General features: G+C 42.7%; 2 protein-coding genes across 3 annotated transcripts; one reads left to right on the top strand and one right to left on the bottom strand.

Moving 5' to 3' along the window:
• The first annotated feature begins 3826 nt into the window (after window positions 1–3826).
• On the top strand, window positions 3827–11661 carry LOC123102835 (aldehyde dehydrogenase family 3 member H1). The gene is made up of 10 exons (XM_044524269.1): window positions 3827–4124; window positions 4863–4931; window positions 5155–5251; window positions 8025–8231; window positions 8339–8454; window positions 8583–8687; window positions 8780–8952; window positions 9066–9156; window positions 9291–9440; window positions 9527–11661. The coding sequence occupies exons 1-10, from the start codon at window positions 3933–3935 to the stop codon at window positions 9767–9769; spliced, it is 1443 nt and encodes a 480-aa protein (XP_044380204.1). The 5' UTR covers window positions 3827–3932; the 3' UTR covers window positions 9770–11661.
• On the bottom strand, window positions 9876–14307 carry LOC123102836 (probable L-ascorbate peroxidase 6, chloroplastic/mitochondrial). Of its 2 annotated transcripts, none has more exons than XM_044524270.1 (11): window positions 14052–14307; window positions 13840–13956; window positions 13398–13518; window positions 13223–13323; window positions 13038–13125; window positions 11422–11489; window positions 11249–11335; window positions 10576–10650; window positions 10415–10492; window positions 10232–10336; window positions 9876–10145 (listed from the first exon to the last, which is right to left on the bottom strand). In XM_044524270.1, the coding sequence occupies exons 1-11, from the start codon at window positions 14130–14132 to the stop codon at window positions 10128–10130; spliced, it is 939 nt and encodes a 312-aa protein (XP_044380205.1). In that variant the 5' UTR covers window positions 14133–14307; the 3' UTR covers window positions 9876–10127. The 2 variants fall into 2 exon arrangements, with proteins under 2 accessions (XP_044380205.1, XP_044380206.1); XM_044524271.1 differs by having other exon boundaries at window positions 13840–13938; window positions 14052–14282.
• Between the last annotated feature and the right edge of the window lie 6736 nt (window positions 14308–21043).

Here is a 21043-nt window from a genome sequence, read left to right as displayed (position 1 = left end):
TTGTCGTAAATGGTTACATCGATGCAAGCTTTGACACTGATCCGGATGACTCTAAGTCGCAAATCAGATACGTATCTATAATACCTAAATAGGTCATCCCCGCTATCCTATTTCTCTTGACATGTAGTCTATCCACATCATCAGCCTTCCACCTCATCATTTTTTGAGTTTTCTCATCATTTTTTCTGTAAGAAATCTCTATTTTTTCCGGTCCCAGCATCAGTTTCTATTTCCTGAAGGTCCCCGTACACATTGCTTCTTCCTTCTCCCCCAACGCAGGCGCGCCCCCTCTGCTTCCTTCTTTACTTTCCAGTTGCACGCCTCCTTTGCTTCCTTTCTTCTCCACTAAGGAGGGCAACACTCTTTAATCCCCCCTCCCCCCGTAAGGATTCCACATCTCAACCTCTTATCTTCCCTACGGCAGCCTGTCTTCCTCTTCATCTTCTTGAATCTCCATTGCAGCAGAAACAAATGGTTCGTGTAAAAAGCCGGATGGATTTACTCCTGCCTCCACACGCTCAACTAACTGCCACAATTGGTACCAAAGATCTACTCGAGGGTCGTCAGTTTCGTCCTTCGATAATCATCAACCTTCACGGTGGTCCGAATTTGAAGCCTCCGTTGCCGACGCCCATTGCTTGCTGGTGATGCACGTGTTGGCAGGAACACACCTGCATCCCCGATATTGCCTCCCTTCTCTGTACCAGGTACCCGCTCAACCTCTTCCTCATGATGTCCCATCCAGTTTTTATGAGTCCGGCTCTTAAATCCAGAGATTTAGAATTGTTGTGACTAGAACTGCATCAGCTAACTATCTTGCAAAAATCTTATCTTGACCGATTCAAAGCTCAAAGTATAGGTTGGTGTCTGAGATGCTGCAGATTGGCATGATATGGCTGTCATACTAAATGTTCCTTACAGGTTTCTATGTCATATTGTCGTTCTTTTTCTTCTCTGTCTATGAATTTTAAGTCCTGCTACACTTTCTTTTCACTTAGGTTGGTGTTCAGTAAATCTTGGTATGTGAACTAAAGATGAACATAAATTCAGTAATGTTTAGTTCTCTACAACAAATGGCAAGGTAAGAGTGCATTTTGTTTAGCTTCATTGGACGAGTACTTCATAATATTACAGATATGGTGTACCATCAATTATTAATTTTCACTAATGCCATTTGTTAACTCCCAGATCTACGCACCATGACATCTAGGTAATAAAAGAGTAGGTCCAGGAATAGAGAATACTAAGCAGTGTTTTCTTTTGGAGCAAGAACTATCAGTAGTCATGCCAGACTAGCCTATCCCTCCTTTGAATAGTATTCTTCTTTCAATATTGTATTTGCTTTTTTTTCTTTTTTTAGGATCAGACCAGGTATTTGGCTTGGCAGGCATTTGTGGATATATCAATTTGAGCTGCAACACTGCAAACTGATCTTTGTGTTTATATTTTTTATTTGCAGGGTATTGCATTACAACTAAGACTACTAGCGACCTGAATGTAAGCATCAAACTATTTTACACACGTATAACTACCCATGTCTTTTTATAGTTTGTCAATTCTTGCAGTCTCAGCTCTATTCAACCTGGTAAGCTCATAAGTGTGATGACATTACCCTGTGAAAGTTCTTAAGCCCCATCATAGTAAGTATGATCTGGTAACTAGAGATACGCTTTACAACCTGGCCCGGTTAATTATATCCCCCATTGTATCCACCAATTAGTTATATTTATTTGCCATTATATCTTTGGGCAACACCACAAACAACAATAAATCAGGAAACATTTCAGGACAAGTGGAATAATTCCACTAAGAAAAATATACAACAAAGGACTGCGATCCATGTTTTACTGCTAAATAAATATATTCCATGTATTGGCAGCAGTAGCTGGACATTCAAAAAGATGCGATTACTATGGTTGTGTTATTTGGCAACAATGGACTATGATTGTACTAAAGTATGTTGTCTTACCATTTCACTTTGTCTACAGTTTGTTTTAAATCCTTTTGTATCTTTGACTTTGTTTATTAGCAAGAATGCAGTACTATGGTGTGCGATGCCCACAACTTATTAGTAGTTCTTGCTTTCCGATATGATCTTAAAGATTATCTCTGAACGATTGTGCAATTTGTTTTCAAATCCTAGATCTCTATATGTGATGTCAAATGGCTTATTACTAAAAAAATGATGTAACAGTTGCTTGGATGCGTTATGTTTACCTTTGGAGGCAATGACATTATGTGTTGTGATTTGAAGTTTTTGCATTTCCAAGGTCACACTATGAAGTCTTAATCTTTTACCTTCATAATTATTATTACTGAGAAAATATATGGAACCTTATTTCTCCTTACCACTTCATCAGTTCAACCATGGATGGATAGCTAGTACAGATGGACAACATAAGCAGCAAGTACTGAATATTGGTTCGCTCTCTATTTTTCATATCACTTTTTTGCCTTACTCCATCTATTTTAATTAATAACGTAAACATCTTATCCAGGATGCCACCTAATTCTTTGAACAATAATCAGTCATGTTCTTTATTGTTTTACTAAGGGAAGCTCGCAACAAATACACATATGCAATTTCAAAAGTAAAGAACGCAAAAGAATTGTATTTATAGCTTTTAAATGTGACCAATAAATTTGAACAATAGATTTATGAAAATAAAGGTCACCTATGTTTCATATCATTGAATCAAATGGTTTTATTATTTGATACGTGAATGTTATCTGAAAATCTACAACAAATTCCCGCAGCAACGCGCGGGGAATTGTCTAGTTTATATTGAATGGTGGAGCTGACAGTTGGTGCAGTTCCAAGCAGAGCGTCGTGACGGGATCTATATGTGAAGCGGAGTACAGAGCTGCTTTGAAAGTAGCAAATAAAGAAATCTGGATGAAGGAGTTCATATCCGATCTAGGTGTAATACCTAGTGCATCGGGCCCAATGAAAATCTTTTGTGACAATACTGGAGCAATTGCTTTAGCGAAGGAATCCAAATTTCACAAGAGAACCAAACACATCAAGAGACGCTTCAATTCCATTCGCGATCAAGTCAAGGAGGAAGATATAGAGATTTGCAAAATATATACGGATTTGAATGTTGCAGACCCATTGACTAAGCCTCTTTCATGAGCAAAACATGATCAGCACCAAGACTCCATGGGTGTTAGAATCATTACAATGTAATCTAGATTATTGACTCTAGTGTCGATTCGGATTCGAAATGAACACCCCAGCAAAATCAGATTGGAGACGAAACAAGCCACTTATAACCATGCATGCACGCTCCACCAAAATCTCGCAGGAAAGAAAAGCAGATTTCTCATCTTATGCCGAGAGAGATGTCTTAAAATTGACCACACGCAGACGTGGTATGATTGTGTCAACAATGAGGCCACCGTCGACGAGGGTCAGAAAGAGAATAAGTGGCAACACAGATAGGATGTCATGTGTTGAAATAAAGGATTCGGACCTATTGATATTTTGAATCATCATTATTGGGTTAGGAATGTGTATTCTGGAAAGTATCATAAACTGAATGAATTGAAAGAGAGTATTACTTTTTTAAATCAATGAGAGTATTACTTTTGCACACCACAATGGTTAATCTCTATATATTTTTTGACATGACCGCAATGATTAATTTCATCATAATCTTCAAAGGACGGGTGGTGCTGATCCGACTATCGGAGAAGATCAAACGAACAAAGCGATAAGAGCAAAACAGAGCGACCAACCGCTTTAAACAAAAATCTTGTAGAAACGTCAAACATTTTTTTTTAGAACAAAACGTCAAACATATATAAGCACGTCTCTCATCTCTCCACAAGACAAACCACCTCCAGCCTCCTCCTTCCCTCCATATCACCGACCTAACTGGCTTGCTTGCAGGTAATTCACCAGGAGCTAGCTAGATTACATATATAACATGGTGGAGTCCCGGGCGGCGGCTGTGCAGGAGCTCCGGGAGAGGTTCGCGGCGGGGCAGACGAGGCCGGCGGAGTGGCGGGCGGCGCAGCTGCGAGGGGTTCTGCGGATGGCCACGGAGATGGAGGCGGAGATATGCGACGCCCTCCACGCCGACCTCGGCAAGCCCAAGACCGAAGCACACGTCCACGAGGTACGTCAAGCAGCATCCACGCGTCCTAATTTCTCCGCTACGATTACGATCGATCATATTCATACGTTGGATTAGTTTGTTATAAGATCTTCGCGGGTTCCTTCTTCTGTTTTTTTTTTTTGAGATTCCTTGCTAGGTACTTCCTCCGTTCCAAATTACTTATCGCAGGTATGAATATATCTAGATTTATTTTAGTTCTAGATACATCCATTTCGATGACAAGTAATTTAAAACGGAGGGAGGAGTATTAATTGGGTCGACTAGATTGATAAACTGATCTGAAATTTCTGGCTTCTTAAAGTCCCTGTCTGTTCTATTTGCATGTTCGATTCACAACTCGCTTCGTCATACAGTACTACTATAATTTCACAGCCCTATTTTTCTTTCTTTAAATTCAATCGGATGGTGTCATGTAACTATGGCACCAACTAAAATGGAAGAAAATCAATCATACATGCACAGTGTATACACGTAAGCCCAATTATTTAAGCATCTGCCCACAGATCGAAATCAAATTCCGCAAAACTTCGTTTCTCTCGGATCACCTGAAACTAAATACCACACGCAAAAAACGGTCTGTCAAGTTCATGTGTTATCAACTCCAAAAAGAAAGTTCATGTATTATTTGAGCTTTTTGGTTTATTTATCTATTTCGCACTGGGCTTACTCTCGTAGCTGGTCACATGCTTACTCACATGTTATTTGTTCTCTTGTCAATTGTGAATTTTGATGAGGCAGCTATCTCTGATCAAGTCGTCGTGCTTGTTTGCCTTGAAGAATCTCAAGAAATGGATGAAACCCCAGAAGGTATATCATTGTCGATTCACTAGTACCTTGATATGATGTGAGATGTCGATAGCTTAATCAACAGTGTCTCTACAGCTATCAAGCCTACACTGTACACAAACCTATTGATAGAAAACCAATCATGCTCTTGTACCCGCAGCAGCTAACCACTTGCAGATTTATATCACACAATGTCCATTATCTTATTAAGCATTGATCGAATAGGGACGTACCCTTGATTCAGGTTCCTGCAAAGCTCATGAGTTTCCCCTCGACGGCGAGGATTACGCCAGAGCCCCTCGGCCTCGTGCTCGTCATCTCCGCCTGGAACTACCCTCTCTGTAAGTTCATTATGCATGGAACCCTAAGTTGACAGAAAAAATTGTTTAGCGATAAATTAAAATGCCATTCAACAAGCTTTCAGGCGTGCGCTACTAATTTCATTGTGTATAGGAGGCATCAAATTAAATTTAAAATGAAACTGGATCATACTGATTAAAGGGAATATAAACAGAGGAAGATCATCAACTAAAAAGTTGCCCAAAAACTGGGAACAGCCACTAGCTGGTGCATGCATGCAACATGTGTGCATGAGCCATGAGATGTAAGTACTATAAGAATGGGAATGATCTGCTCAGCCACACATGCTCATGCGGCTGGCATGTACTCTTTTTTTTCTTTTTTTCTTTTGCGGGTAAATGCGCCTGGCATATAACTGTGGTTGGTGTGCACGTAATGAAGTGCCACGTAGGCATCCCCACTACTTCACTGTTGCAGAACGGAGGGTGGTGTACATGATTGCCGTCCTGCGGGTTTGGGTTTCGTTCCGTCGCTGTCGGCATTTATACTTTGGTATCTTCAGCTCTTCTACAAATCACTTCCATCTTCCTGCGCTGCCAGAATAGTGCATCTCGCTGAGATGGCTCAGTTTCAGATAGTTTGTTGGTTGACGGCCACAAAGCCATCAATGAAATGTAGCTTCATTTATTTTCTTCTGTGTCATGTATCTTTCGTGCATTACGCCTGTCTGGTACCGTGCGTCTTTCATGCACTGTATATCTGTTTCTTTTTCATTTTTATTCTTTTAGAGATATCTGGACAACTCTTTAGCCAACAACATAATCATCATTTACGAGTGCCTATTTTTTACACATGATAAAATGCACAACTGGATTAGTAGTACTCCCTCCGTCTAGGTGTATAAGAGGGTGCTTGGATACATTTTAGTCTCATGACTAAAAGTAGTGAGACTAAAACTTGCTAGCCTCATCCATGCTTGGATCCAAATACTAAAGAGACTAAAATTAAGTTAATGAGCATTTATTATCCTTCAAATCCTCCAATCCAGAACTCGCATGTGTTAAAGGAGGGGAGTTAAATGAAAAGAGAGAGGACTAATTCACATTTTAGTAGGGGTACCCCTAACTAAAATATTTTAGTCTCAAGACTAGTTTTAGCCCCTCTTTAGTTTTAGCCTTTTAAAGAGACTATTTTTTGTTAGACTAAAATAAGTCCCTTGAATCCAAGCACCCTCTAAGTCATCATGTTTGATAGTCTTAAGTTATTGAAAGCATGCATGGCCTACATTTCTTATTGGTTGATATGTCACTAAACAAGAAACGAGGAGCGAGTTAATGTACCGTGCCTAAGTGTTTTGAGATTATTTGGTTTTCGTAAGGTGACTAACACACCTAGACGGAGGGAGTACTCCCTTCGTATCAGTGCATAAGTCATCTTACGTTGTGCACTATGATCAAGGCGGAGGGAAAAACAAGAGAACTTAAAGTTCATTTGCTAATTAATAACACTGCATGCAATGAACTGGCCACTTCATGCCGTGTTAGGTAGTCTTAAGTCATTAAAAACATACATGCGTCACGTCTCTTATTGGTTAATTCCTTTATTCATGTCAATCAAGAAATAAAAAACGAGGTGAGAGTTAATAAACCGCGTCTAAGTGTTTTGGGATTATTTGGTTTTTGTAACATGACTTATGCACTGGTACTGAGAAAGTACAACTAACCACGCATCGTTTTCAATGTGCATGTCACTTTTCAACACATTTAAACACTTTTACCCCTTCAAAAGAATATTGCCATATTTTGACCCCCCGCTAACAGTAACTCTAGCAGATTCGAATGGCCATCGGTCGCGCTCTATATGGATAAAGAGGCTGCGACCATTGTGCGCAAACACAGATTAAATTAGAAAGCATGTGTAAGAAAAATAACTTAACAGAAACTATATTAGTTATCAAAATGTGTCGTTTTACATACAATTAGCGACTTCAAATTTCACTTTACGACATTTTAAAAATAAGCAATGTCTCTATTTCAGCCATATTGTTACCTAGTACTACCATGCAAAATGTCACGTTTATACACTTTGAACCATAAGCAACGTCTCCTTCACCCGGATGATGGGAACATTTGTCTATTTAGAAGTTTATGTCTTCATAAATCTGAGTCACGTTATACTTTTGGATTAACATCCAACCATCTTATGAAGAGAAAGGTGCATTACCGTTTTATTAAAATTGTATGTTTACTAGCAAAAAGGCCCGTGTATTGCAATGGGAGAAAAATAATTTTCTCATATCTCTAGCTGGGTTAGTTGGACAAACTGTGTGTGGCCGGTTAGCGGGTTATGAGATCGAACCCTGCCATCGGCTATTTTTTTTGTTTGCCAGCTCTTCGGACGTGGACCACAGTGTTCCGTCAGGTGGGCTTCCTCCATTGGGCCAAAACGGGTGGCATGTAACGAAACCAAATAGCGTACGTGAAATTAATTAAAGTGGATCAAACAAAACGAGACGAAACCAAAAATATCACCTCCCTGTAATAATAGGTATAGATATAGATATAGATATAGATTTCAAAACAAGAAGTTTACTACTAGTAATAATCCTATGACACTAGATGATAAAGTGATTTACCAGTTGCAGCTGGACATATAAGAAAATTGGCTCGAGATCCAGCTGTAATAATTAATTTTTGTTGCGGAGAAGCTCAAGTGATATTTTTATCTTCTTGCTCTTCATACTGTGTCTGATTTCAAATGGGGAAAACCATGAAATTCATGCGTTCCAAACGACATGTCTACCGATCATCTCAGTGCTGTCCCTGGACCCGGTCATCGGTGCGATCGCCGCCGGCAACGCCGTTGCGCTGAAGCCGTCTGAGGGGGCACCAGCCATGTCGTCGCTGCTGGCTGAGCTGCTGCCGCGGTTCGTCGATGGCACCTGCATCAAGGTCATCGAGGGCGGCGTCAAGGAGACCACCGCGCTCCTAAACCACAAGTGGGACAAAATCTTCTACACAGGTCAGTGCCAATCTCCATGTCAGTTCTTGTCGACGGCCGTCGATGAAGCTCGAAACCTTCTTCTCGCCTGCATCCAACCAACGGCATGTTGCGATGAAAAATTGCAGGCAACAGTAGAGTCGGACGCGTCGTGATGGCCGCAGCGGCGAAGCATCTGACGCCGGTCGTCTTGGAGCTCGGCGGCAAATGCCCGGTGGTTGTCGATTCAAACGTCGATCTCCACGTAAAATCAATCCTCCCCAGTCCGAATGATCATTGCCAAAATCCCACGGAGAAAAAAAAGCTCGCCTTCTCTTAGATGTTCCCTTTTTTTTCTAACTCATGTTTCTTAATTATTATTTTCCTACAAAGATTGCTGCCAAGAGGATCGCTGCTGGCAAGTGGGGTTGCAACAATGGCCAGGCCTGCATTGCTCCTGATTTCATCATAACCACACAGGCTTTTGCCCCAAAGCTGGTACACAAATATATGTTTGTTTGCACAGTTCTAACCCTCTCTTTTTTACGAGGGTGATGAATCCTAACTTTTCGTTGAACATAACTTGGAAGCTCGAGTCTTTAAAGAAAGTTTTGGAGAAGTTCTACGGGAAGGATCCACTGCTATCAGCGGACTTGTCCCGCGTCGTGAATGCCAGCCATTTTGGCAGGCTCAAGGGCTTGATGGACGAAGAGATGGTCTCCGACAAGATCGTGTTCGGCGGTCACAGGGATGAACAGCAGCTGTGAGTGGATTCCATCTTCACATTACCAACTCTAGCAAATTACCATCATGCGCATAATGCGTTTGGTTGATCTGCTCACATATTGTTTCTGTTGTTTCTTCATCGTACCACAGGAAGATCGCCCCTACAATATTCCTAGATGTCCCTCTCGATTCCGCCATCATGAAGGAGGAAATATTCGGGCCCTTGCTTCCGATCATCACGGTCAGAGCCAACTCTCTCAGATTCAGAGAATATTACTTCATTTTTTACCCATAAGATTCCCCTCAAAAAAAGCACAGGAGATTACTGGTGGTACATGATGTGCATCTGAGTCGAATGTTCTCTTTTTCTTTCAGGTTGACAAGATCCATGAAAGCTTTGGTCTCATCAACTCAATGGCTAAGCCACTTGCAGCTTACCTCTTCACCAGGGACAGTGAGCTCCAGAACCAGTTCGAGGGGGCCATTTCTGCAGGAGGAATGCTCTTCAATGACACCAGCATACATGTAATCAGCAGAAGGCCCTGTCTGGAACATGCGAATTTTACAGGGAACTAAAGTGAGAATGCTGACATTGTTCTGCGATGTTGCAGCTCACAAACCCATACCTGCCATTTGGAGGAGTTGGGGAGAGCGGCACAGGCTCCTACCATGGGAAGTTCAGCTTTGATGCTTTCAGCCACAGGAAGGCAGTCATGAACCGAGGCTTCGCCGGGGAGGCCAGGGCTAGGTACCCGCCCTACTCGGCACCAAGGCTCAAGATCCTCAAAGGAGTGCTTGAAGGCAAGCTGGGAGACATGATTCAGGCTATCCTGGGGTTCCCAAGAGGGAAATGAGCTCACCTCTTCAGGATGGTTGGTATGTTGTATGATCAAACATCAAACAAAAAGATAAATAAAATATCCCATAGTGTGCTTGCTAGGTACCGTTCTGTTCCAGACATATCGCAAAGGGGCAACAGCCTGATAGTATTGTTTTATATTTGATCACCTTGAAGTGTCATACAACATGTAAGTATCATAAATGTTCGGTCGGGGAACTGTCCAATGCTGCTTTTATTTCTGGTAATGGAGCACACAACTCAAAATACTGCTTCGGTGGATCCGAATTTGTTACACCTCGAAAATAGTTGCAAGAAACAGAGCCTTGTCATCTTCACTCACCAAAATGCAGTTCATCAGCAGCAAGTATTGGCTAGTCTAGTGATACACCCTGCAACATTTCAATGAGTCAGCACGACCTTACAATATGGTTAATTATGTCCTGGTTCTATAAATGGTTCTCTTAATCACATCTACCTTAGGAGGGTCAAACTTAGACCCCAGATTGCTCAATTTAGCATGAGCTTCAGCGTAGTCTTCAAAAAATGTATCCTGATCCTCAGCATACTTTTCAGCATAAATCTGCAACCATGATAGCACACAAAATTATGTTCAAAGAATCAGCTACAGATGTTTTGCAATGGGAGAATCGTCACTAACCTTGAATGATGAATCCTCAAAGAGCACAGCATCAGTAGGCAGAACTAGGAGGTCCTCGTCTCGTCGTTCTTTGACATCCTAAATTTTATGTGTTATATAACTGTAAGATAATAATGATTGCAGCTATTACTCTATAGCATATTACAAATTAGGAATCTCACCTTGAAATAGCTGTTATCAAACTTGAGCCACTGTGATGTCCAAGATTGCCCCCCAGGTGCACCAGGTCCATTTTTCTGGCAAGTCAAGCATAACAACCAATCAGGCTAACAATATGATATAAGGTTCACAACATTCTTCATTCAGAACATAATGATGCTGTACATGCTGGCACCAAGAAGAACAGCTTTGTAGGAACATATAAGCTCTGTGATAGAAAAGTTAATGACGGTGATAAGAATATAGCTCATTTTTTGTAGTTCATTCAAAAAATCACAATTGAATTGATATGGCTAAATGACACTTTCAGTGTAGAAGAATAACTTTCGGTCTTGTTAGCACCCAGCAAAGTAGCGATCTGACATTGTCATTTTGTAGGATGCGCATAAGCAAGGAACTAATACGAGTGTTGGCGATGTTTTATTGAATAATCTATTAAATATTTCATATAAAATTTTACTGTTTTGCGGTTTCTAAGTTGCCTGGGCTGTTACTATATATCTAAATCTATTTCGTAATGGACGGAAATAGTTACCCTACATGATTGGATTTATAGTTATTACTTCTATTACTGTGTAGCAGCGCATGGGTCATTCAGCTAGTACCATGAATATGTTTCAATAGATAAGGCATCTTTAAATTGGAAACAATGAGCTCTGGCTGTAATTTACGCACAGTGTATTTTGTTTCAGGTTTACCCCAGCCGCTGCGCTCTGGTCTTGATCGTCCAAGTGTGTGTGCTCCTGACAATGCAACAATTTCCTACAGATCACAAAAAAGATAAGACAAGCAACTCCAGAAGTATACTGTATTGAAGAGTTAAAAGTAACACAGCAGTATCCGAGTACCTTGTCATTCAGGCCCATTCTGTAGAATACTTCTCGCAAATGTTCAGCAGGTGAAGACGGACCAGCAGCTGAAAGGGTGGCAAAAAATATATGATACCATTAGCATGGATCAAAAAGATACAAGTTTAGTTCATATTTTGGTTTCTAAATGTCAACCTAAATTACATCACAGAGGAAACATGAATTAGCACTGGTAGAACTGAAAAACCAAACATGAGAAAATGTTGCGTTACTTGAGAAGGAAACTGGCTGTAAAAGAAAAGTTGCTTTATTACAAAAGACAGCACGGTCATGATTCAATCTTGCAAAGGCGATGCAACTTTTCACTATCATGCTACAGCACGGTCATAATTTGATTTTGCACAGTGTGATGCAACTTTGGAGATAATAAAAGGAACTTAACAGTCTCTTATTGGGATGACAAAGGGATATTGTAAGAAAACAAAATCATGATTGTTGAAAACTTGAAAGGCCCTACCATTAGAAGTTAGTGGTGTGGAATCAATATGCTGGTTAGAGCATCTTCAACCAGACCCCCCCCCCCCCAGAGAGAGAGAGAGAGGGAGGGAGGGAGGGAGAGAGAGAGAGAGAGAGGGAGAGAGAGAGACCCAAATTGTCCCTATATGTCAGGCTGTCCAGCACCCTGGGCAGCCCTCCACGTTGGATCCGGCCCACCCCCACCAATCATATTCATGTGTCTGGACAATTTAAGTGGACACAGCTGCGAGCACACACAAATTAAGGGCGTGGAGCAGACACTGTCCGGACGTGTCCGTGCAAAATTAGGGGATCAAATTAGCCCAGACCGGCCGGAGATGCTATTACTGAAGTTAATATGGTGCATCCAAGTACATTTTGGAGATAAAATAAATATACATTTAAATACAGGTGATATCCTAAGGAGGCATGTCGGCCTGAAGCAGATAATGGCCAGAGATAACTCTGTCGCATTGCATGTGGTAGCCCATAAATCAATATTCAACAGTGTGGAGAAACAAAATCAAGCGTTCAGTTAATATTTTAATGAATGCATGTTTTAGTTAAACACAGCAGATAACCAAGCATTCAAATACATGTGATATCCTCAGGAGGCATGTTTGCGTGAAGCAGAGTACGTCCATGAGACAGTTCTGTCCTTTGCATGTGGTAGCTCTTAAGTTTATGTCCAACAGGTAGATAAATAGAATCAAAAACTGAGTTAATTTTCAATACGTGTTTTAGTTAAATATACCCCCCTTCGCAAGAATTACGAAGTTCGACTGTATACTCTACCACTCTCATCAAAGTTCAGTTATACTACTAATATATTAAGAACCTAGAATAGACAAGTAGCACGTGCAAACACACGTAAGAGCTTCATTTGGTTTGTTAAAGTTTTGATGATTTGATCCGTAAACTGAAATATCTGCAGCAATCAACGGATAACCATTCAAGTTTACCAGATAATCGTTTATTGCTCCCATCACTGAGAAATTGTTGCTACATGCTGTAGAGATCTATATCATGCAAAACTAAAGGTGCAGTATAATATTCGAGCTCTAGACAAAGACGGTAAGATCAGAAATAAGCTAAATCGACATACATAGTAAGCTGGGCCATGGATACTAATTACTAACCAGGGAGTCTCCCCTCTGGTGGGCATTGTTCAGGGGCAGAAACATCAACCCTTCCATAGATCATGGGGATTTTGGGGCCACCAGCTTCCTGAAAAATGACAAAATCAAATCAGTCGCATCATTGCTAATCTAAGAGTACTTTTTTGGAATGATCATCATTGATAGGTTGAAGCGCCACAAAGTACCTCAACGGCTGTAGCACTGGCAAGCTGAAACAGATCCGCATAAGTAACACCTGCATATTTGTCCTTGATGGCTTGAATAAGTTTCAAAGCATTCACAAGACCTGCAGTAGAACTAGTTTTAAAAAGAGCCCTCGTTGTATGAAACAAAAGAGAACCTGTGGAGGAGAAGCGCTACCAGCATTAGCCGAATGCTTTAACTCAATTTCAAACCTCAAGCTACCATTAGCTCCACCACACTTGGGCCACTCATTAATGTTCTTGTCATAAGTACCAGCGTCATGCCAACCCAAGCGAACCTGAAACCAGAAGCGGTTCAGCAGACATGTCACCAAGAGGCATTTGTAGGCTGCATCAGCTAATGTTGGGCCAAGCAGATGCAAAACCAGGAACTGTGCAGTGTGCAAATTTTAAAACTTGCGTGTGTGACAGGTTGCAGACAGGTGCATTTACAGCACTCATCACAACATAATAAAGCAGTGTCAGTCCCTAGACTACATAAGGATCACGTATGTTAAATTCAGAATTTCTTGGCTGCCCAGAAGATAATCTAAAGCCCAACACGGGCATTCCTCTGTTCGAAATCGAAAACTCGGTATCCAAGGTCGTGTATACGATACCAGGATGGGATGGCAGGACTTCTCCTTCAGCAGCTGCTTGACGTCCTCCCGCGCGCCCCTCAGCTCGGCCACCGCGTCCCCCGCCGCCGCCGAGCTCGCCTGACGCCGACCGAGCTCCTTCGAGGAGGGAAGTCAGACAAGGGGCCACCATGAAATCAGGAACCGACACGTCGGCGCTGAGTAATGGACGAGGGCGGGAGCTGTGCGTATACCTGCGATACGAGGAGGCCGCGCAGAGGGTGGAGGGGAGACCCACCAGAGATCCCGCGGCGGAGGAGGTGGTGAACGGCCATGTCGGCTTCGGCGGCGGGGAGAGGAGGGTTTAGGGGTGATTCCTTCGTCCGCGTGTTTGGGGAAAAATGGACAACGAGAAATATATTTCCTGCACGTTCTCTCTCGTTTTGATGTCTCCTCCATAGCACATAGCCACAAACTCCAACACGTCTCTCGGAGAAGAAGAAAAAAAGAGCGAACTGAGTATAAGAGCATCTTCAATATATTCTTTTTGCAGGTATATACTTGTATTACTCAACCATTAAATCCACCTTACAAAGATCAACGATTTCTGGGGGCCGGAGCCCAGCTAGACTACAGTTCTATGTTCCCTACTAGCAAATTTAACTAAGAAATCGCTAACAAGATTTTGACTACGCTTGACATGAGCAATACAAGTCATACGAAGAGATCGCAAGTGTTTAATCTCCGCCACCAAAGAAGTATAGACAGACCGGTCTGTTTCTCTTCCATTCACCATGTTTACCGCTGAAAGTGAGTCCATCTCCAACCATATAAGTAGATCCGTCCTTTGGATAGCAAGTGAAAGCCCTTCCATACAAGCACACAATTCAGCTTCGAGCGCGTCACGGCATCTGAATAATTCTCTACAGGAAGAGTAGATAATATTTCCCAGGGTATCCCTCAGTACCATACCTGCACCTACTGTTCCTTCCTCCGTCCATGAACCATCCGTGTTCAGCTTTGTCACATCCCGCCAGTGGTACCGGCCATTTAACAGCAGCAGGTACACTTTCTCAATTTATGTGCGCCATTGGTTTTAGTCTCATAGAAAATTACTTCTTTACCTTGAAGGATGGTACAGTTTGAATTGTACACTGAAATCAGTGAGTCAAGATACTCACAAAGAAACCTACGGGAAGCCAACATTGGAGCTGGATCTTTATTATGCACCACTTCATTCCGGTTGTGCCAACACCTCCATAAAGTAAGCATTACTTTTGCACGTTCAATATCTGCAAGTGGATAAAGGGCATCCAACAGCCATTCTACTTCTGTATGGGTGAACTCCTTCAGCTTTGGCAAATGCCAGATTTTAGACATGCAGTCCCATAACTGTACCGCAAGAGGGCACCTACACAGGGCGTGGAAGCTGTCTTCCGGCTCCCTGTCACGGACCAGGCAAACATCCGACTCCTCCAGCCCTATCTTATTCTTTTTTTCCAAGTCGGTAAGGAGTTAACAGCAACTCTCCATGCAAAGTTCTTCATAGTAGGTGGTACAAAGCTGCCCCAGATCATCTTCCAGCACGCCCGACAGCCATCAGGGGCATGGCTGGATGCTTCTGAAGTACCTCTACACATTTCCTCAAACGCCATATTGTATGCTGACTTTACCGAGAAACCTCCCATTCTGCCTGGTCCCCAAGCCAGTACATCTTCCCCTGCCTCGGCGAAGCTTGCAGTTTCAGAATTTCCACAACATCACATGAAAGAAAGATATATTCTACCAAGTTAGTATTCCAAGAACCATTACTGTTCAGGAGCTGCGACACAAACCTCATCCGGCAATTTCCTCGAGATGTAATAGGTTTATAGGAAAAGGGTCTAGGTAACCAGCTGTCACGCCAAATCCTTATGCTTTGGTCGTTACCCACCCTCCATATCAATCCTTTCTTGAGCAAATCAAGGCCATGAGAGATCGTCGTCCAGGAAGATGATGCATTGCCCGAAAAGACAGTGTCCTCCAACTTCCCATAAGGATAATACCGAGATTTAAGGAGTTAAGCACATAGAGTGTCTGGTTTTGTCAAGAGCCTCCAAGCTTGCCGAGCTAATAGTGCTTGGTTGAAAATATGAAAATCACGGAAACCCGCTCCACCCTTACACTTCGGTTGTTGCAACTTTTGCCATGACTTCCAGTGTACTTTTCTCTTACCCTTTGGAGCTCCCCAATAAAAAATTTTGACCATGTTCGTGAGATCATCACAAACTGAAAAAGGTAACTTAAAAACACCCATTACATAAGTTGGCAGAGCTTGCGCCACCGATTTGATCAACACCTCCCTGCCGGGTTGTGCGAGATGCCCATCCCCCACTGAATAAGTCTCTTCAACAACTATGCTTGCAGATTCTGAAACTTCCCTTTCGACATACGCCCATCCGGGGTTGGCAGCCCCAAATAATTCTCTTCAAACCCAGAATTAATAACATTCAGCACATCTCTCACCTCTTCTTGATCAACAATTGGGCAACCATCACCAAACATGATAGAGCACTTATTGAAATTTAAGGATTGGCCTGTGGCCTTAGCATATAAATCAAGACAAGATTTTATCATTTCTGCTTGAGGACGAGAGGCTTTAAAGAAAAGTAATGTATCATCCGCAAACAAGAGATGTGAGATACCCGGAGCTCTCCTGCAAATTTTGATTGGTTGAATACTACCAGAGTCCACCCGGCTCCTCAGAATTGTAGATGGACCATCAGCAACAAACAAAAACAAAATTGGGGAGAGCGATCACCTTGCCGTAGCCCACGCGACGGTGCAAATGAATCCAAGGGGGTCCCATTTAATTTTACAGAATATCACACCGATGTGACACAGGTCATAATCCAGTCAATCCATCGATGTGCAAACCCCAACTTTTGCATCACCCGCCTCAGGAAGTTCCAGTCAACCCTATCATATGCCTTTGATAGATCAAGTTTGTAAGCACAACAACTCTTTTTGGGGTCTTTCTCCTGCTTAATAAAGTGAATGCATTCAAAAGCAACCAAGGCATTATCAGTGATCATTCTACCAGAGATGAAAGCACTTTGTTCAGGGGATATAATACCATCCAGGAGAGGCCGAAGTCTATTAACTAAGCACTTTGAGACCACCTTGTAAATAACATTACAAAGACTGATAGGCCGAAAATCCGAGACTTTAACAGGGTTTGCAATTTTTGGAATAAGAACAATACTAGTTTCATTAACTCCCTCTGGCATGACACAAGTCCTAAAAAATTGCTTCACTGCCTTAATAATATTTACCTTTAAAGTATCCCAGTTACGTTGGAAAAACCTGGCTGGAAAACCGTCAGGACCCGGCGCCTTTAATGGCCCAATTTGGAAAAGCGCATCTGAAATTTCTTGGTCAGAGAAATCCGCACAAAGCTTCACATTATCATCATGCGAGACCATAGGATTAAAGTGTTGGGATCTACAGTAGGGTGCGTCGACTGCAAATTAAAAATTTCCTACGTGTAGAACAACCAAGAACATGCTACGAGAGATGGATCACAGTTCGTTACCACTAGACGCGCAGTGCCGTGCAGCGGAAGAAGAGTTGGGGCAGCGCGTCCGCGTGGATCGTCTCCTCCTCGTCCAATCTCCCTCGTACAACCGGTGGTCGGTTCCGACGTATAGGTTCGCCGGAGTGGCGCAAGTGCACCGCCTCTAACGGTATCCGCGCGTGCAGGAGGAACGTCGTGCGGCAAACTGCTAGGTCCGATCACACAACCGGAGGCAAGTGGAGGTGTCTATTCGCAACACATGCAAACCCTAGTGACAGCGCCGAAGCGATCACCTGCGTGAGTGTGCGGCACCTCCAGTATATATAGGCGTCCGTCGCGGGCTCAACACTTGGGCCTCACACAGACCCTAAAGCCCATAAGTCTACTCGGCCACAATCCAAATACAGTTCAGATCACATCCGACCAGTGTCCTCGGATCCGACCTCGTAGGTTCCTTCCCTTAAGCGCGCGACCCCTTAGGTTCAAGTCGACTTGGTCGCAGTTCGGATCAACTCCGAACTGCATGGTTGGTAGCGGCCTCTAGCAAGGCATGCCGAACACCAAGCAGACTATGAAGCTGGTTAGCGAACCTATACATCATACTTCCATTCCTTTTGCCACACGATATATGTTGTCGAGCTCAAGGCGAGTCTGTCATCCTTGTGCTAGCCCAACCTCTTTCTCGTTCTAGTGATGCCGACCACTATCCGAATTATCTCATAATCCTTGTCGCATGGCCATGCTTACCCTGGTCGGATCACACGAGGGGCCCAGAGTATATCTCCCCTGGTCGGAGGGGCAAATCCCATCTTGCTCGACCATGTCTCGCAGCATGGGTCTGGACAAGCCTGAAACCTACCTTTGTAACTACCCAGTCATGGAGTAGCGTTTGGTCGGCCCAAAGCAAGTCTGTCACCATCCCGAGTACATGCGTCAGCTCAGGTCTTAGGACATAGAACATATGTTGTACTAGAGACTCATAGATGACATATCATTGCGTCTCATAGTTGGGTCTGTCCGACTCGGACCTTATCTCGACTTGGATCCGACTACGTCGAATCTGACCAGATCCTTCCAAGTCCATATTATCCGGTTAGCATCCAATGCTCCATGGCTAGTGAGACCAGGCCATCGACTGTGTCATATGCTAGTCTAGTTGGCTGCGCGTCCACACAACCCTTTCGACTAGGGACCTTTTAGGACAATCATCATACAATGCATAGTCCCACAAACAAGTCACGTACTTGCTGATACACATCATTGATAATGTCCAAGGACTATCTTTATTCATAAACACATAGGAAATATCATCATACATGATTGCCTCTAGGGCATATCTCCAACATAAAGAGGTCCAAAACTTCAGCAGAATCAAGGTTTGGATCAGCAGTGAAGATATCCTGAAAGTAAGCAGAGACCATGTTGCCCATAGTTTGTGTATCTGAATGCTCATTGCCCTCACTGTCATGAAGCACCCTAATCTTATTCTTCCTTGCCCTCCAAACCGCCTTAGTGTGGAAGAACTTTGAGTTTCGGTCCCCCTCTTTTAGCCATGTTATGCGGGATCTCTGAAGCCACAACATTTCCTCCTTATATAGCAAGTCATTTAGTTTATCTGAAACCTCCCTGATTTCTTGCCTATATGCATTCATATTCATGAGTTCCTCCAGCTTTGACCTTGTTTTGTGTATCTCCCTTATTACATTGCCAAATTTCTTCCTACTCCAAGATTGGAGCATTTGCATAGTGTCCCGGAGTGCTTTGTTAACCTGACCGAGGTCTTCAAGAGCACCAAAAGCTTCCCATGCATTTTTAATTAACTCCGGCAACCCAGCATCATTCTCCCAGAAGATCTCATAACGTCGGCATGTATTCCTTATCGGTTGATGGTCCACCGTACCTCTCAGCAATAGTGGCACATGGTCTGAACTCGGCGCTGCTAGGTGATGTACATTATGAAATGCGAACATATTTCTCCAAGAGCTTGTTGAAACCGCTCGGTCCAAACGCACCCTTACATTCGCAGAACCCGCCCTCCTATTGTCACAGGTGTAGGGTACACCAACGAACCCCAGGTCTACTAACCCACAGAACATTAGTGCATCCCGGAAAGCATTCATTTGTGGCTCAGGGCGAGTAGTGACAGATAAATGATCGAACCCCCACATTGCTTCGTTAAAATCTCCAATAACTAACCAAGGTAAATCTGAAACTGCTCTTAGTCTTTGTAGTGTATCCCACATAAGATGTCGGTTCTCCACTCTTGGTTCACCGTACACCCCAGTCAACCTCCATTGCTATCCATCAACACTAGTTTTTACTGTCACATCAATATAGCAACCAGTCTTACTCAAAAGATTAACCTGACATGATTCATGCCAGAATAATGCCAATCCACCACTCATTCCATCACTATCAACTCCTTCAAAACCTTGTAGGCCTAGTCTCGCCCTAATTCATTTCAACTTGTTCACTTGCTGTCGAGTTTCACATAAGAAAACAAAATTAGGGGAATGCGACTGCACCAACATCGCAAGATCACGAACTGTCCGGGGGTTCCCCCCGCCCCGGCAGTTCCAACTTAGGGTATTCATTGATCTGGGCGGCGCCCCTCTAGGGAGCCCGCCAATTCATTGCTTAAAGTACTAACCACAGAACCATCATCTCCTTTCAACTTCTTATTATTTGCATTTTTCTGTGAGGTGCTAGCAACTGTCAGTTCCGTCAAAACTGTCTCAGTAACATCTCCTTTCAACTGAGCATCTAAAGATCCACCTGTAACAACCGGCACTAAGGCTAGCTTATTCCCCACTTCCTGAACTGTACTAGTATCATCAGCACTCCTCTTTCCATGAACATTCAACAACTCAGAACGTGCATCTTGGGTTGACAGATTGGTCGCTGCAGTTTTTAGCCCTTCAACCTCCATCGCAAATGTACCATTCAAGCCGTTGTTATATAAATTGATGTGTCTCCAACTTTGAGGTGTTAATTCATCAATGTTCAGATCATCTCGATTCAAAGGTGCTCCTCTATCAAAACCTCGGCCAAAAACAAAGCCCCCTCTTCCTCTGCCAGTACCCCTACCAGCACCACGACCAGCGCCTCGTCCTCTGTATTCATCTACGAGGATAAAATCTATGATGTGCATATATGAACAACTAAATTTTACATCACTTAGGTGCTACCATAGATAATGTATAGTAAATATAAAAAAATTACTCGAGTTTTGCTTGAAACTGCGTCGGTATTTTCTCAAAGAGAAAGGAATGATGCAATACAATTATGGTAGGTATTTTTCTCAGTTATGAAACCAAGGTATCAATCCAGTAGGAGCACTAAGCAATACTATGTAAACATTACCTGCACACAAAAAACGAATACTTGCAACCCAACGCGTAAGAGGAGTTGTCAATCCCTCCTAGTTAACGACGTCAGAAATTGGCAAGTTGACGAGAGAATATTTGGTCCTCCTGGTAAAAAGATAGATAAATTTGTGATAGATTGGATAAGTAGCTCTCGATAAAACGCAAAATAAAATAAATAATAAAAAGGTGGAGCGAGGTATTTTGGGGTTTTCGGATTAATAGATCTCAAAATAAAAACGAATAAAAATAGATATCAAAGGCAAATATGATCAAGAAGAGAGCCGGGGGACATAGATTTCACTAGTGGCTTCTCTCCAGAAAA

The sequence above is a fragment of the Triticum aestivum genome, chromosome 5A (assembly GCF_018294505.1).
Source record: "Triticum aestivum cultivar Chinese Spring chromosome 5A, IWGSC CS RefSeq v2.1, whole genome shotgun sequence".
Classification (NCBI taxonomy): domain Eukaryota; kingdom Viridiplantae; phylum Streptophyta; class Magnoliopsida; order Poales; family Poaceae; genus Triticum; species Triticum aestivum.
The sequence above is the reverse complement of the archived record's forward strand: the minus strand, read 5'-3'. Positions and strand labels throughout refer to the sequence as shown.

What these genes read in the sequence shown, in the direction of transcription:
- LOC123102836 (XM_044524270.1), bottom strand. Translation starts at nt 14,132, where the DNA reads ATGGCCGTTCACCACCTCCTCCGCCGCGGGATCTCTGGTGGGTCTCCC. An exon ending in GCGGCCTCCTCGTATCGCAG is followed by an intron (nt 13,957 to 14,051) that starts GTATACGCACAG and finishes CCCTCCTCGAAG; the next exon opens with GAGCTCGGTCGGCGTCAGGC. An exon ending in ACCAGAGGGGAGACTCCCTG is followed by an intron (nt 11,490 to 13,037) that starts GTTAGTAATTAG and finishes CCACCCTTTCAG; the next exon opens with CTGCTGGTCCGTCTTCACCT.
- LOC123102835 (XM_044524269.1), top strand. Translation starts at nt 3,933, where the DNA reads ATGGTGGAGTCCCGGGCGGCGGCTGTGCAGGAGCTCCGGGAGAGGTTC. An exon ending in GGACAAAATCTTCTACACAG is followed by an intron (nt 8,232 to 8,338) that starts GTCAGTGCCAAT and finishes GAAAAATTGCAG; the next exon opens with GCAACAGTAGAGTCGGACGC. An exon ending in CCTTGCTTCCGATCATCACG is followed by an intron (nt 9,157 to 9,290) that starts GTCAGAGCCAAC and finishes TTTTTCTTTCAG; the next exon opens with GTTGACAAGATCCATGAAAG.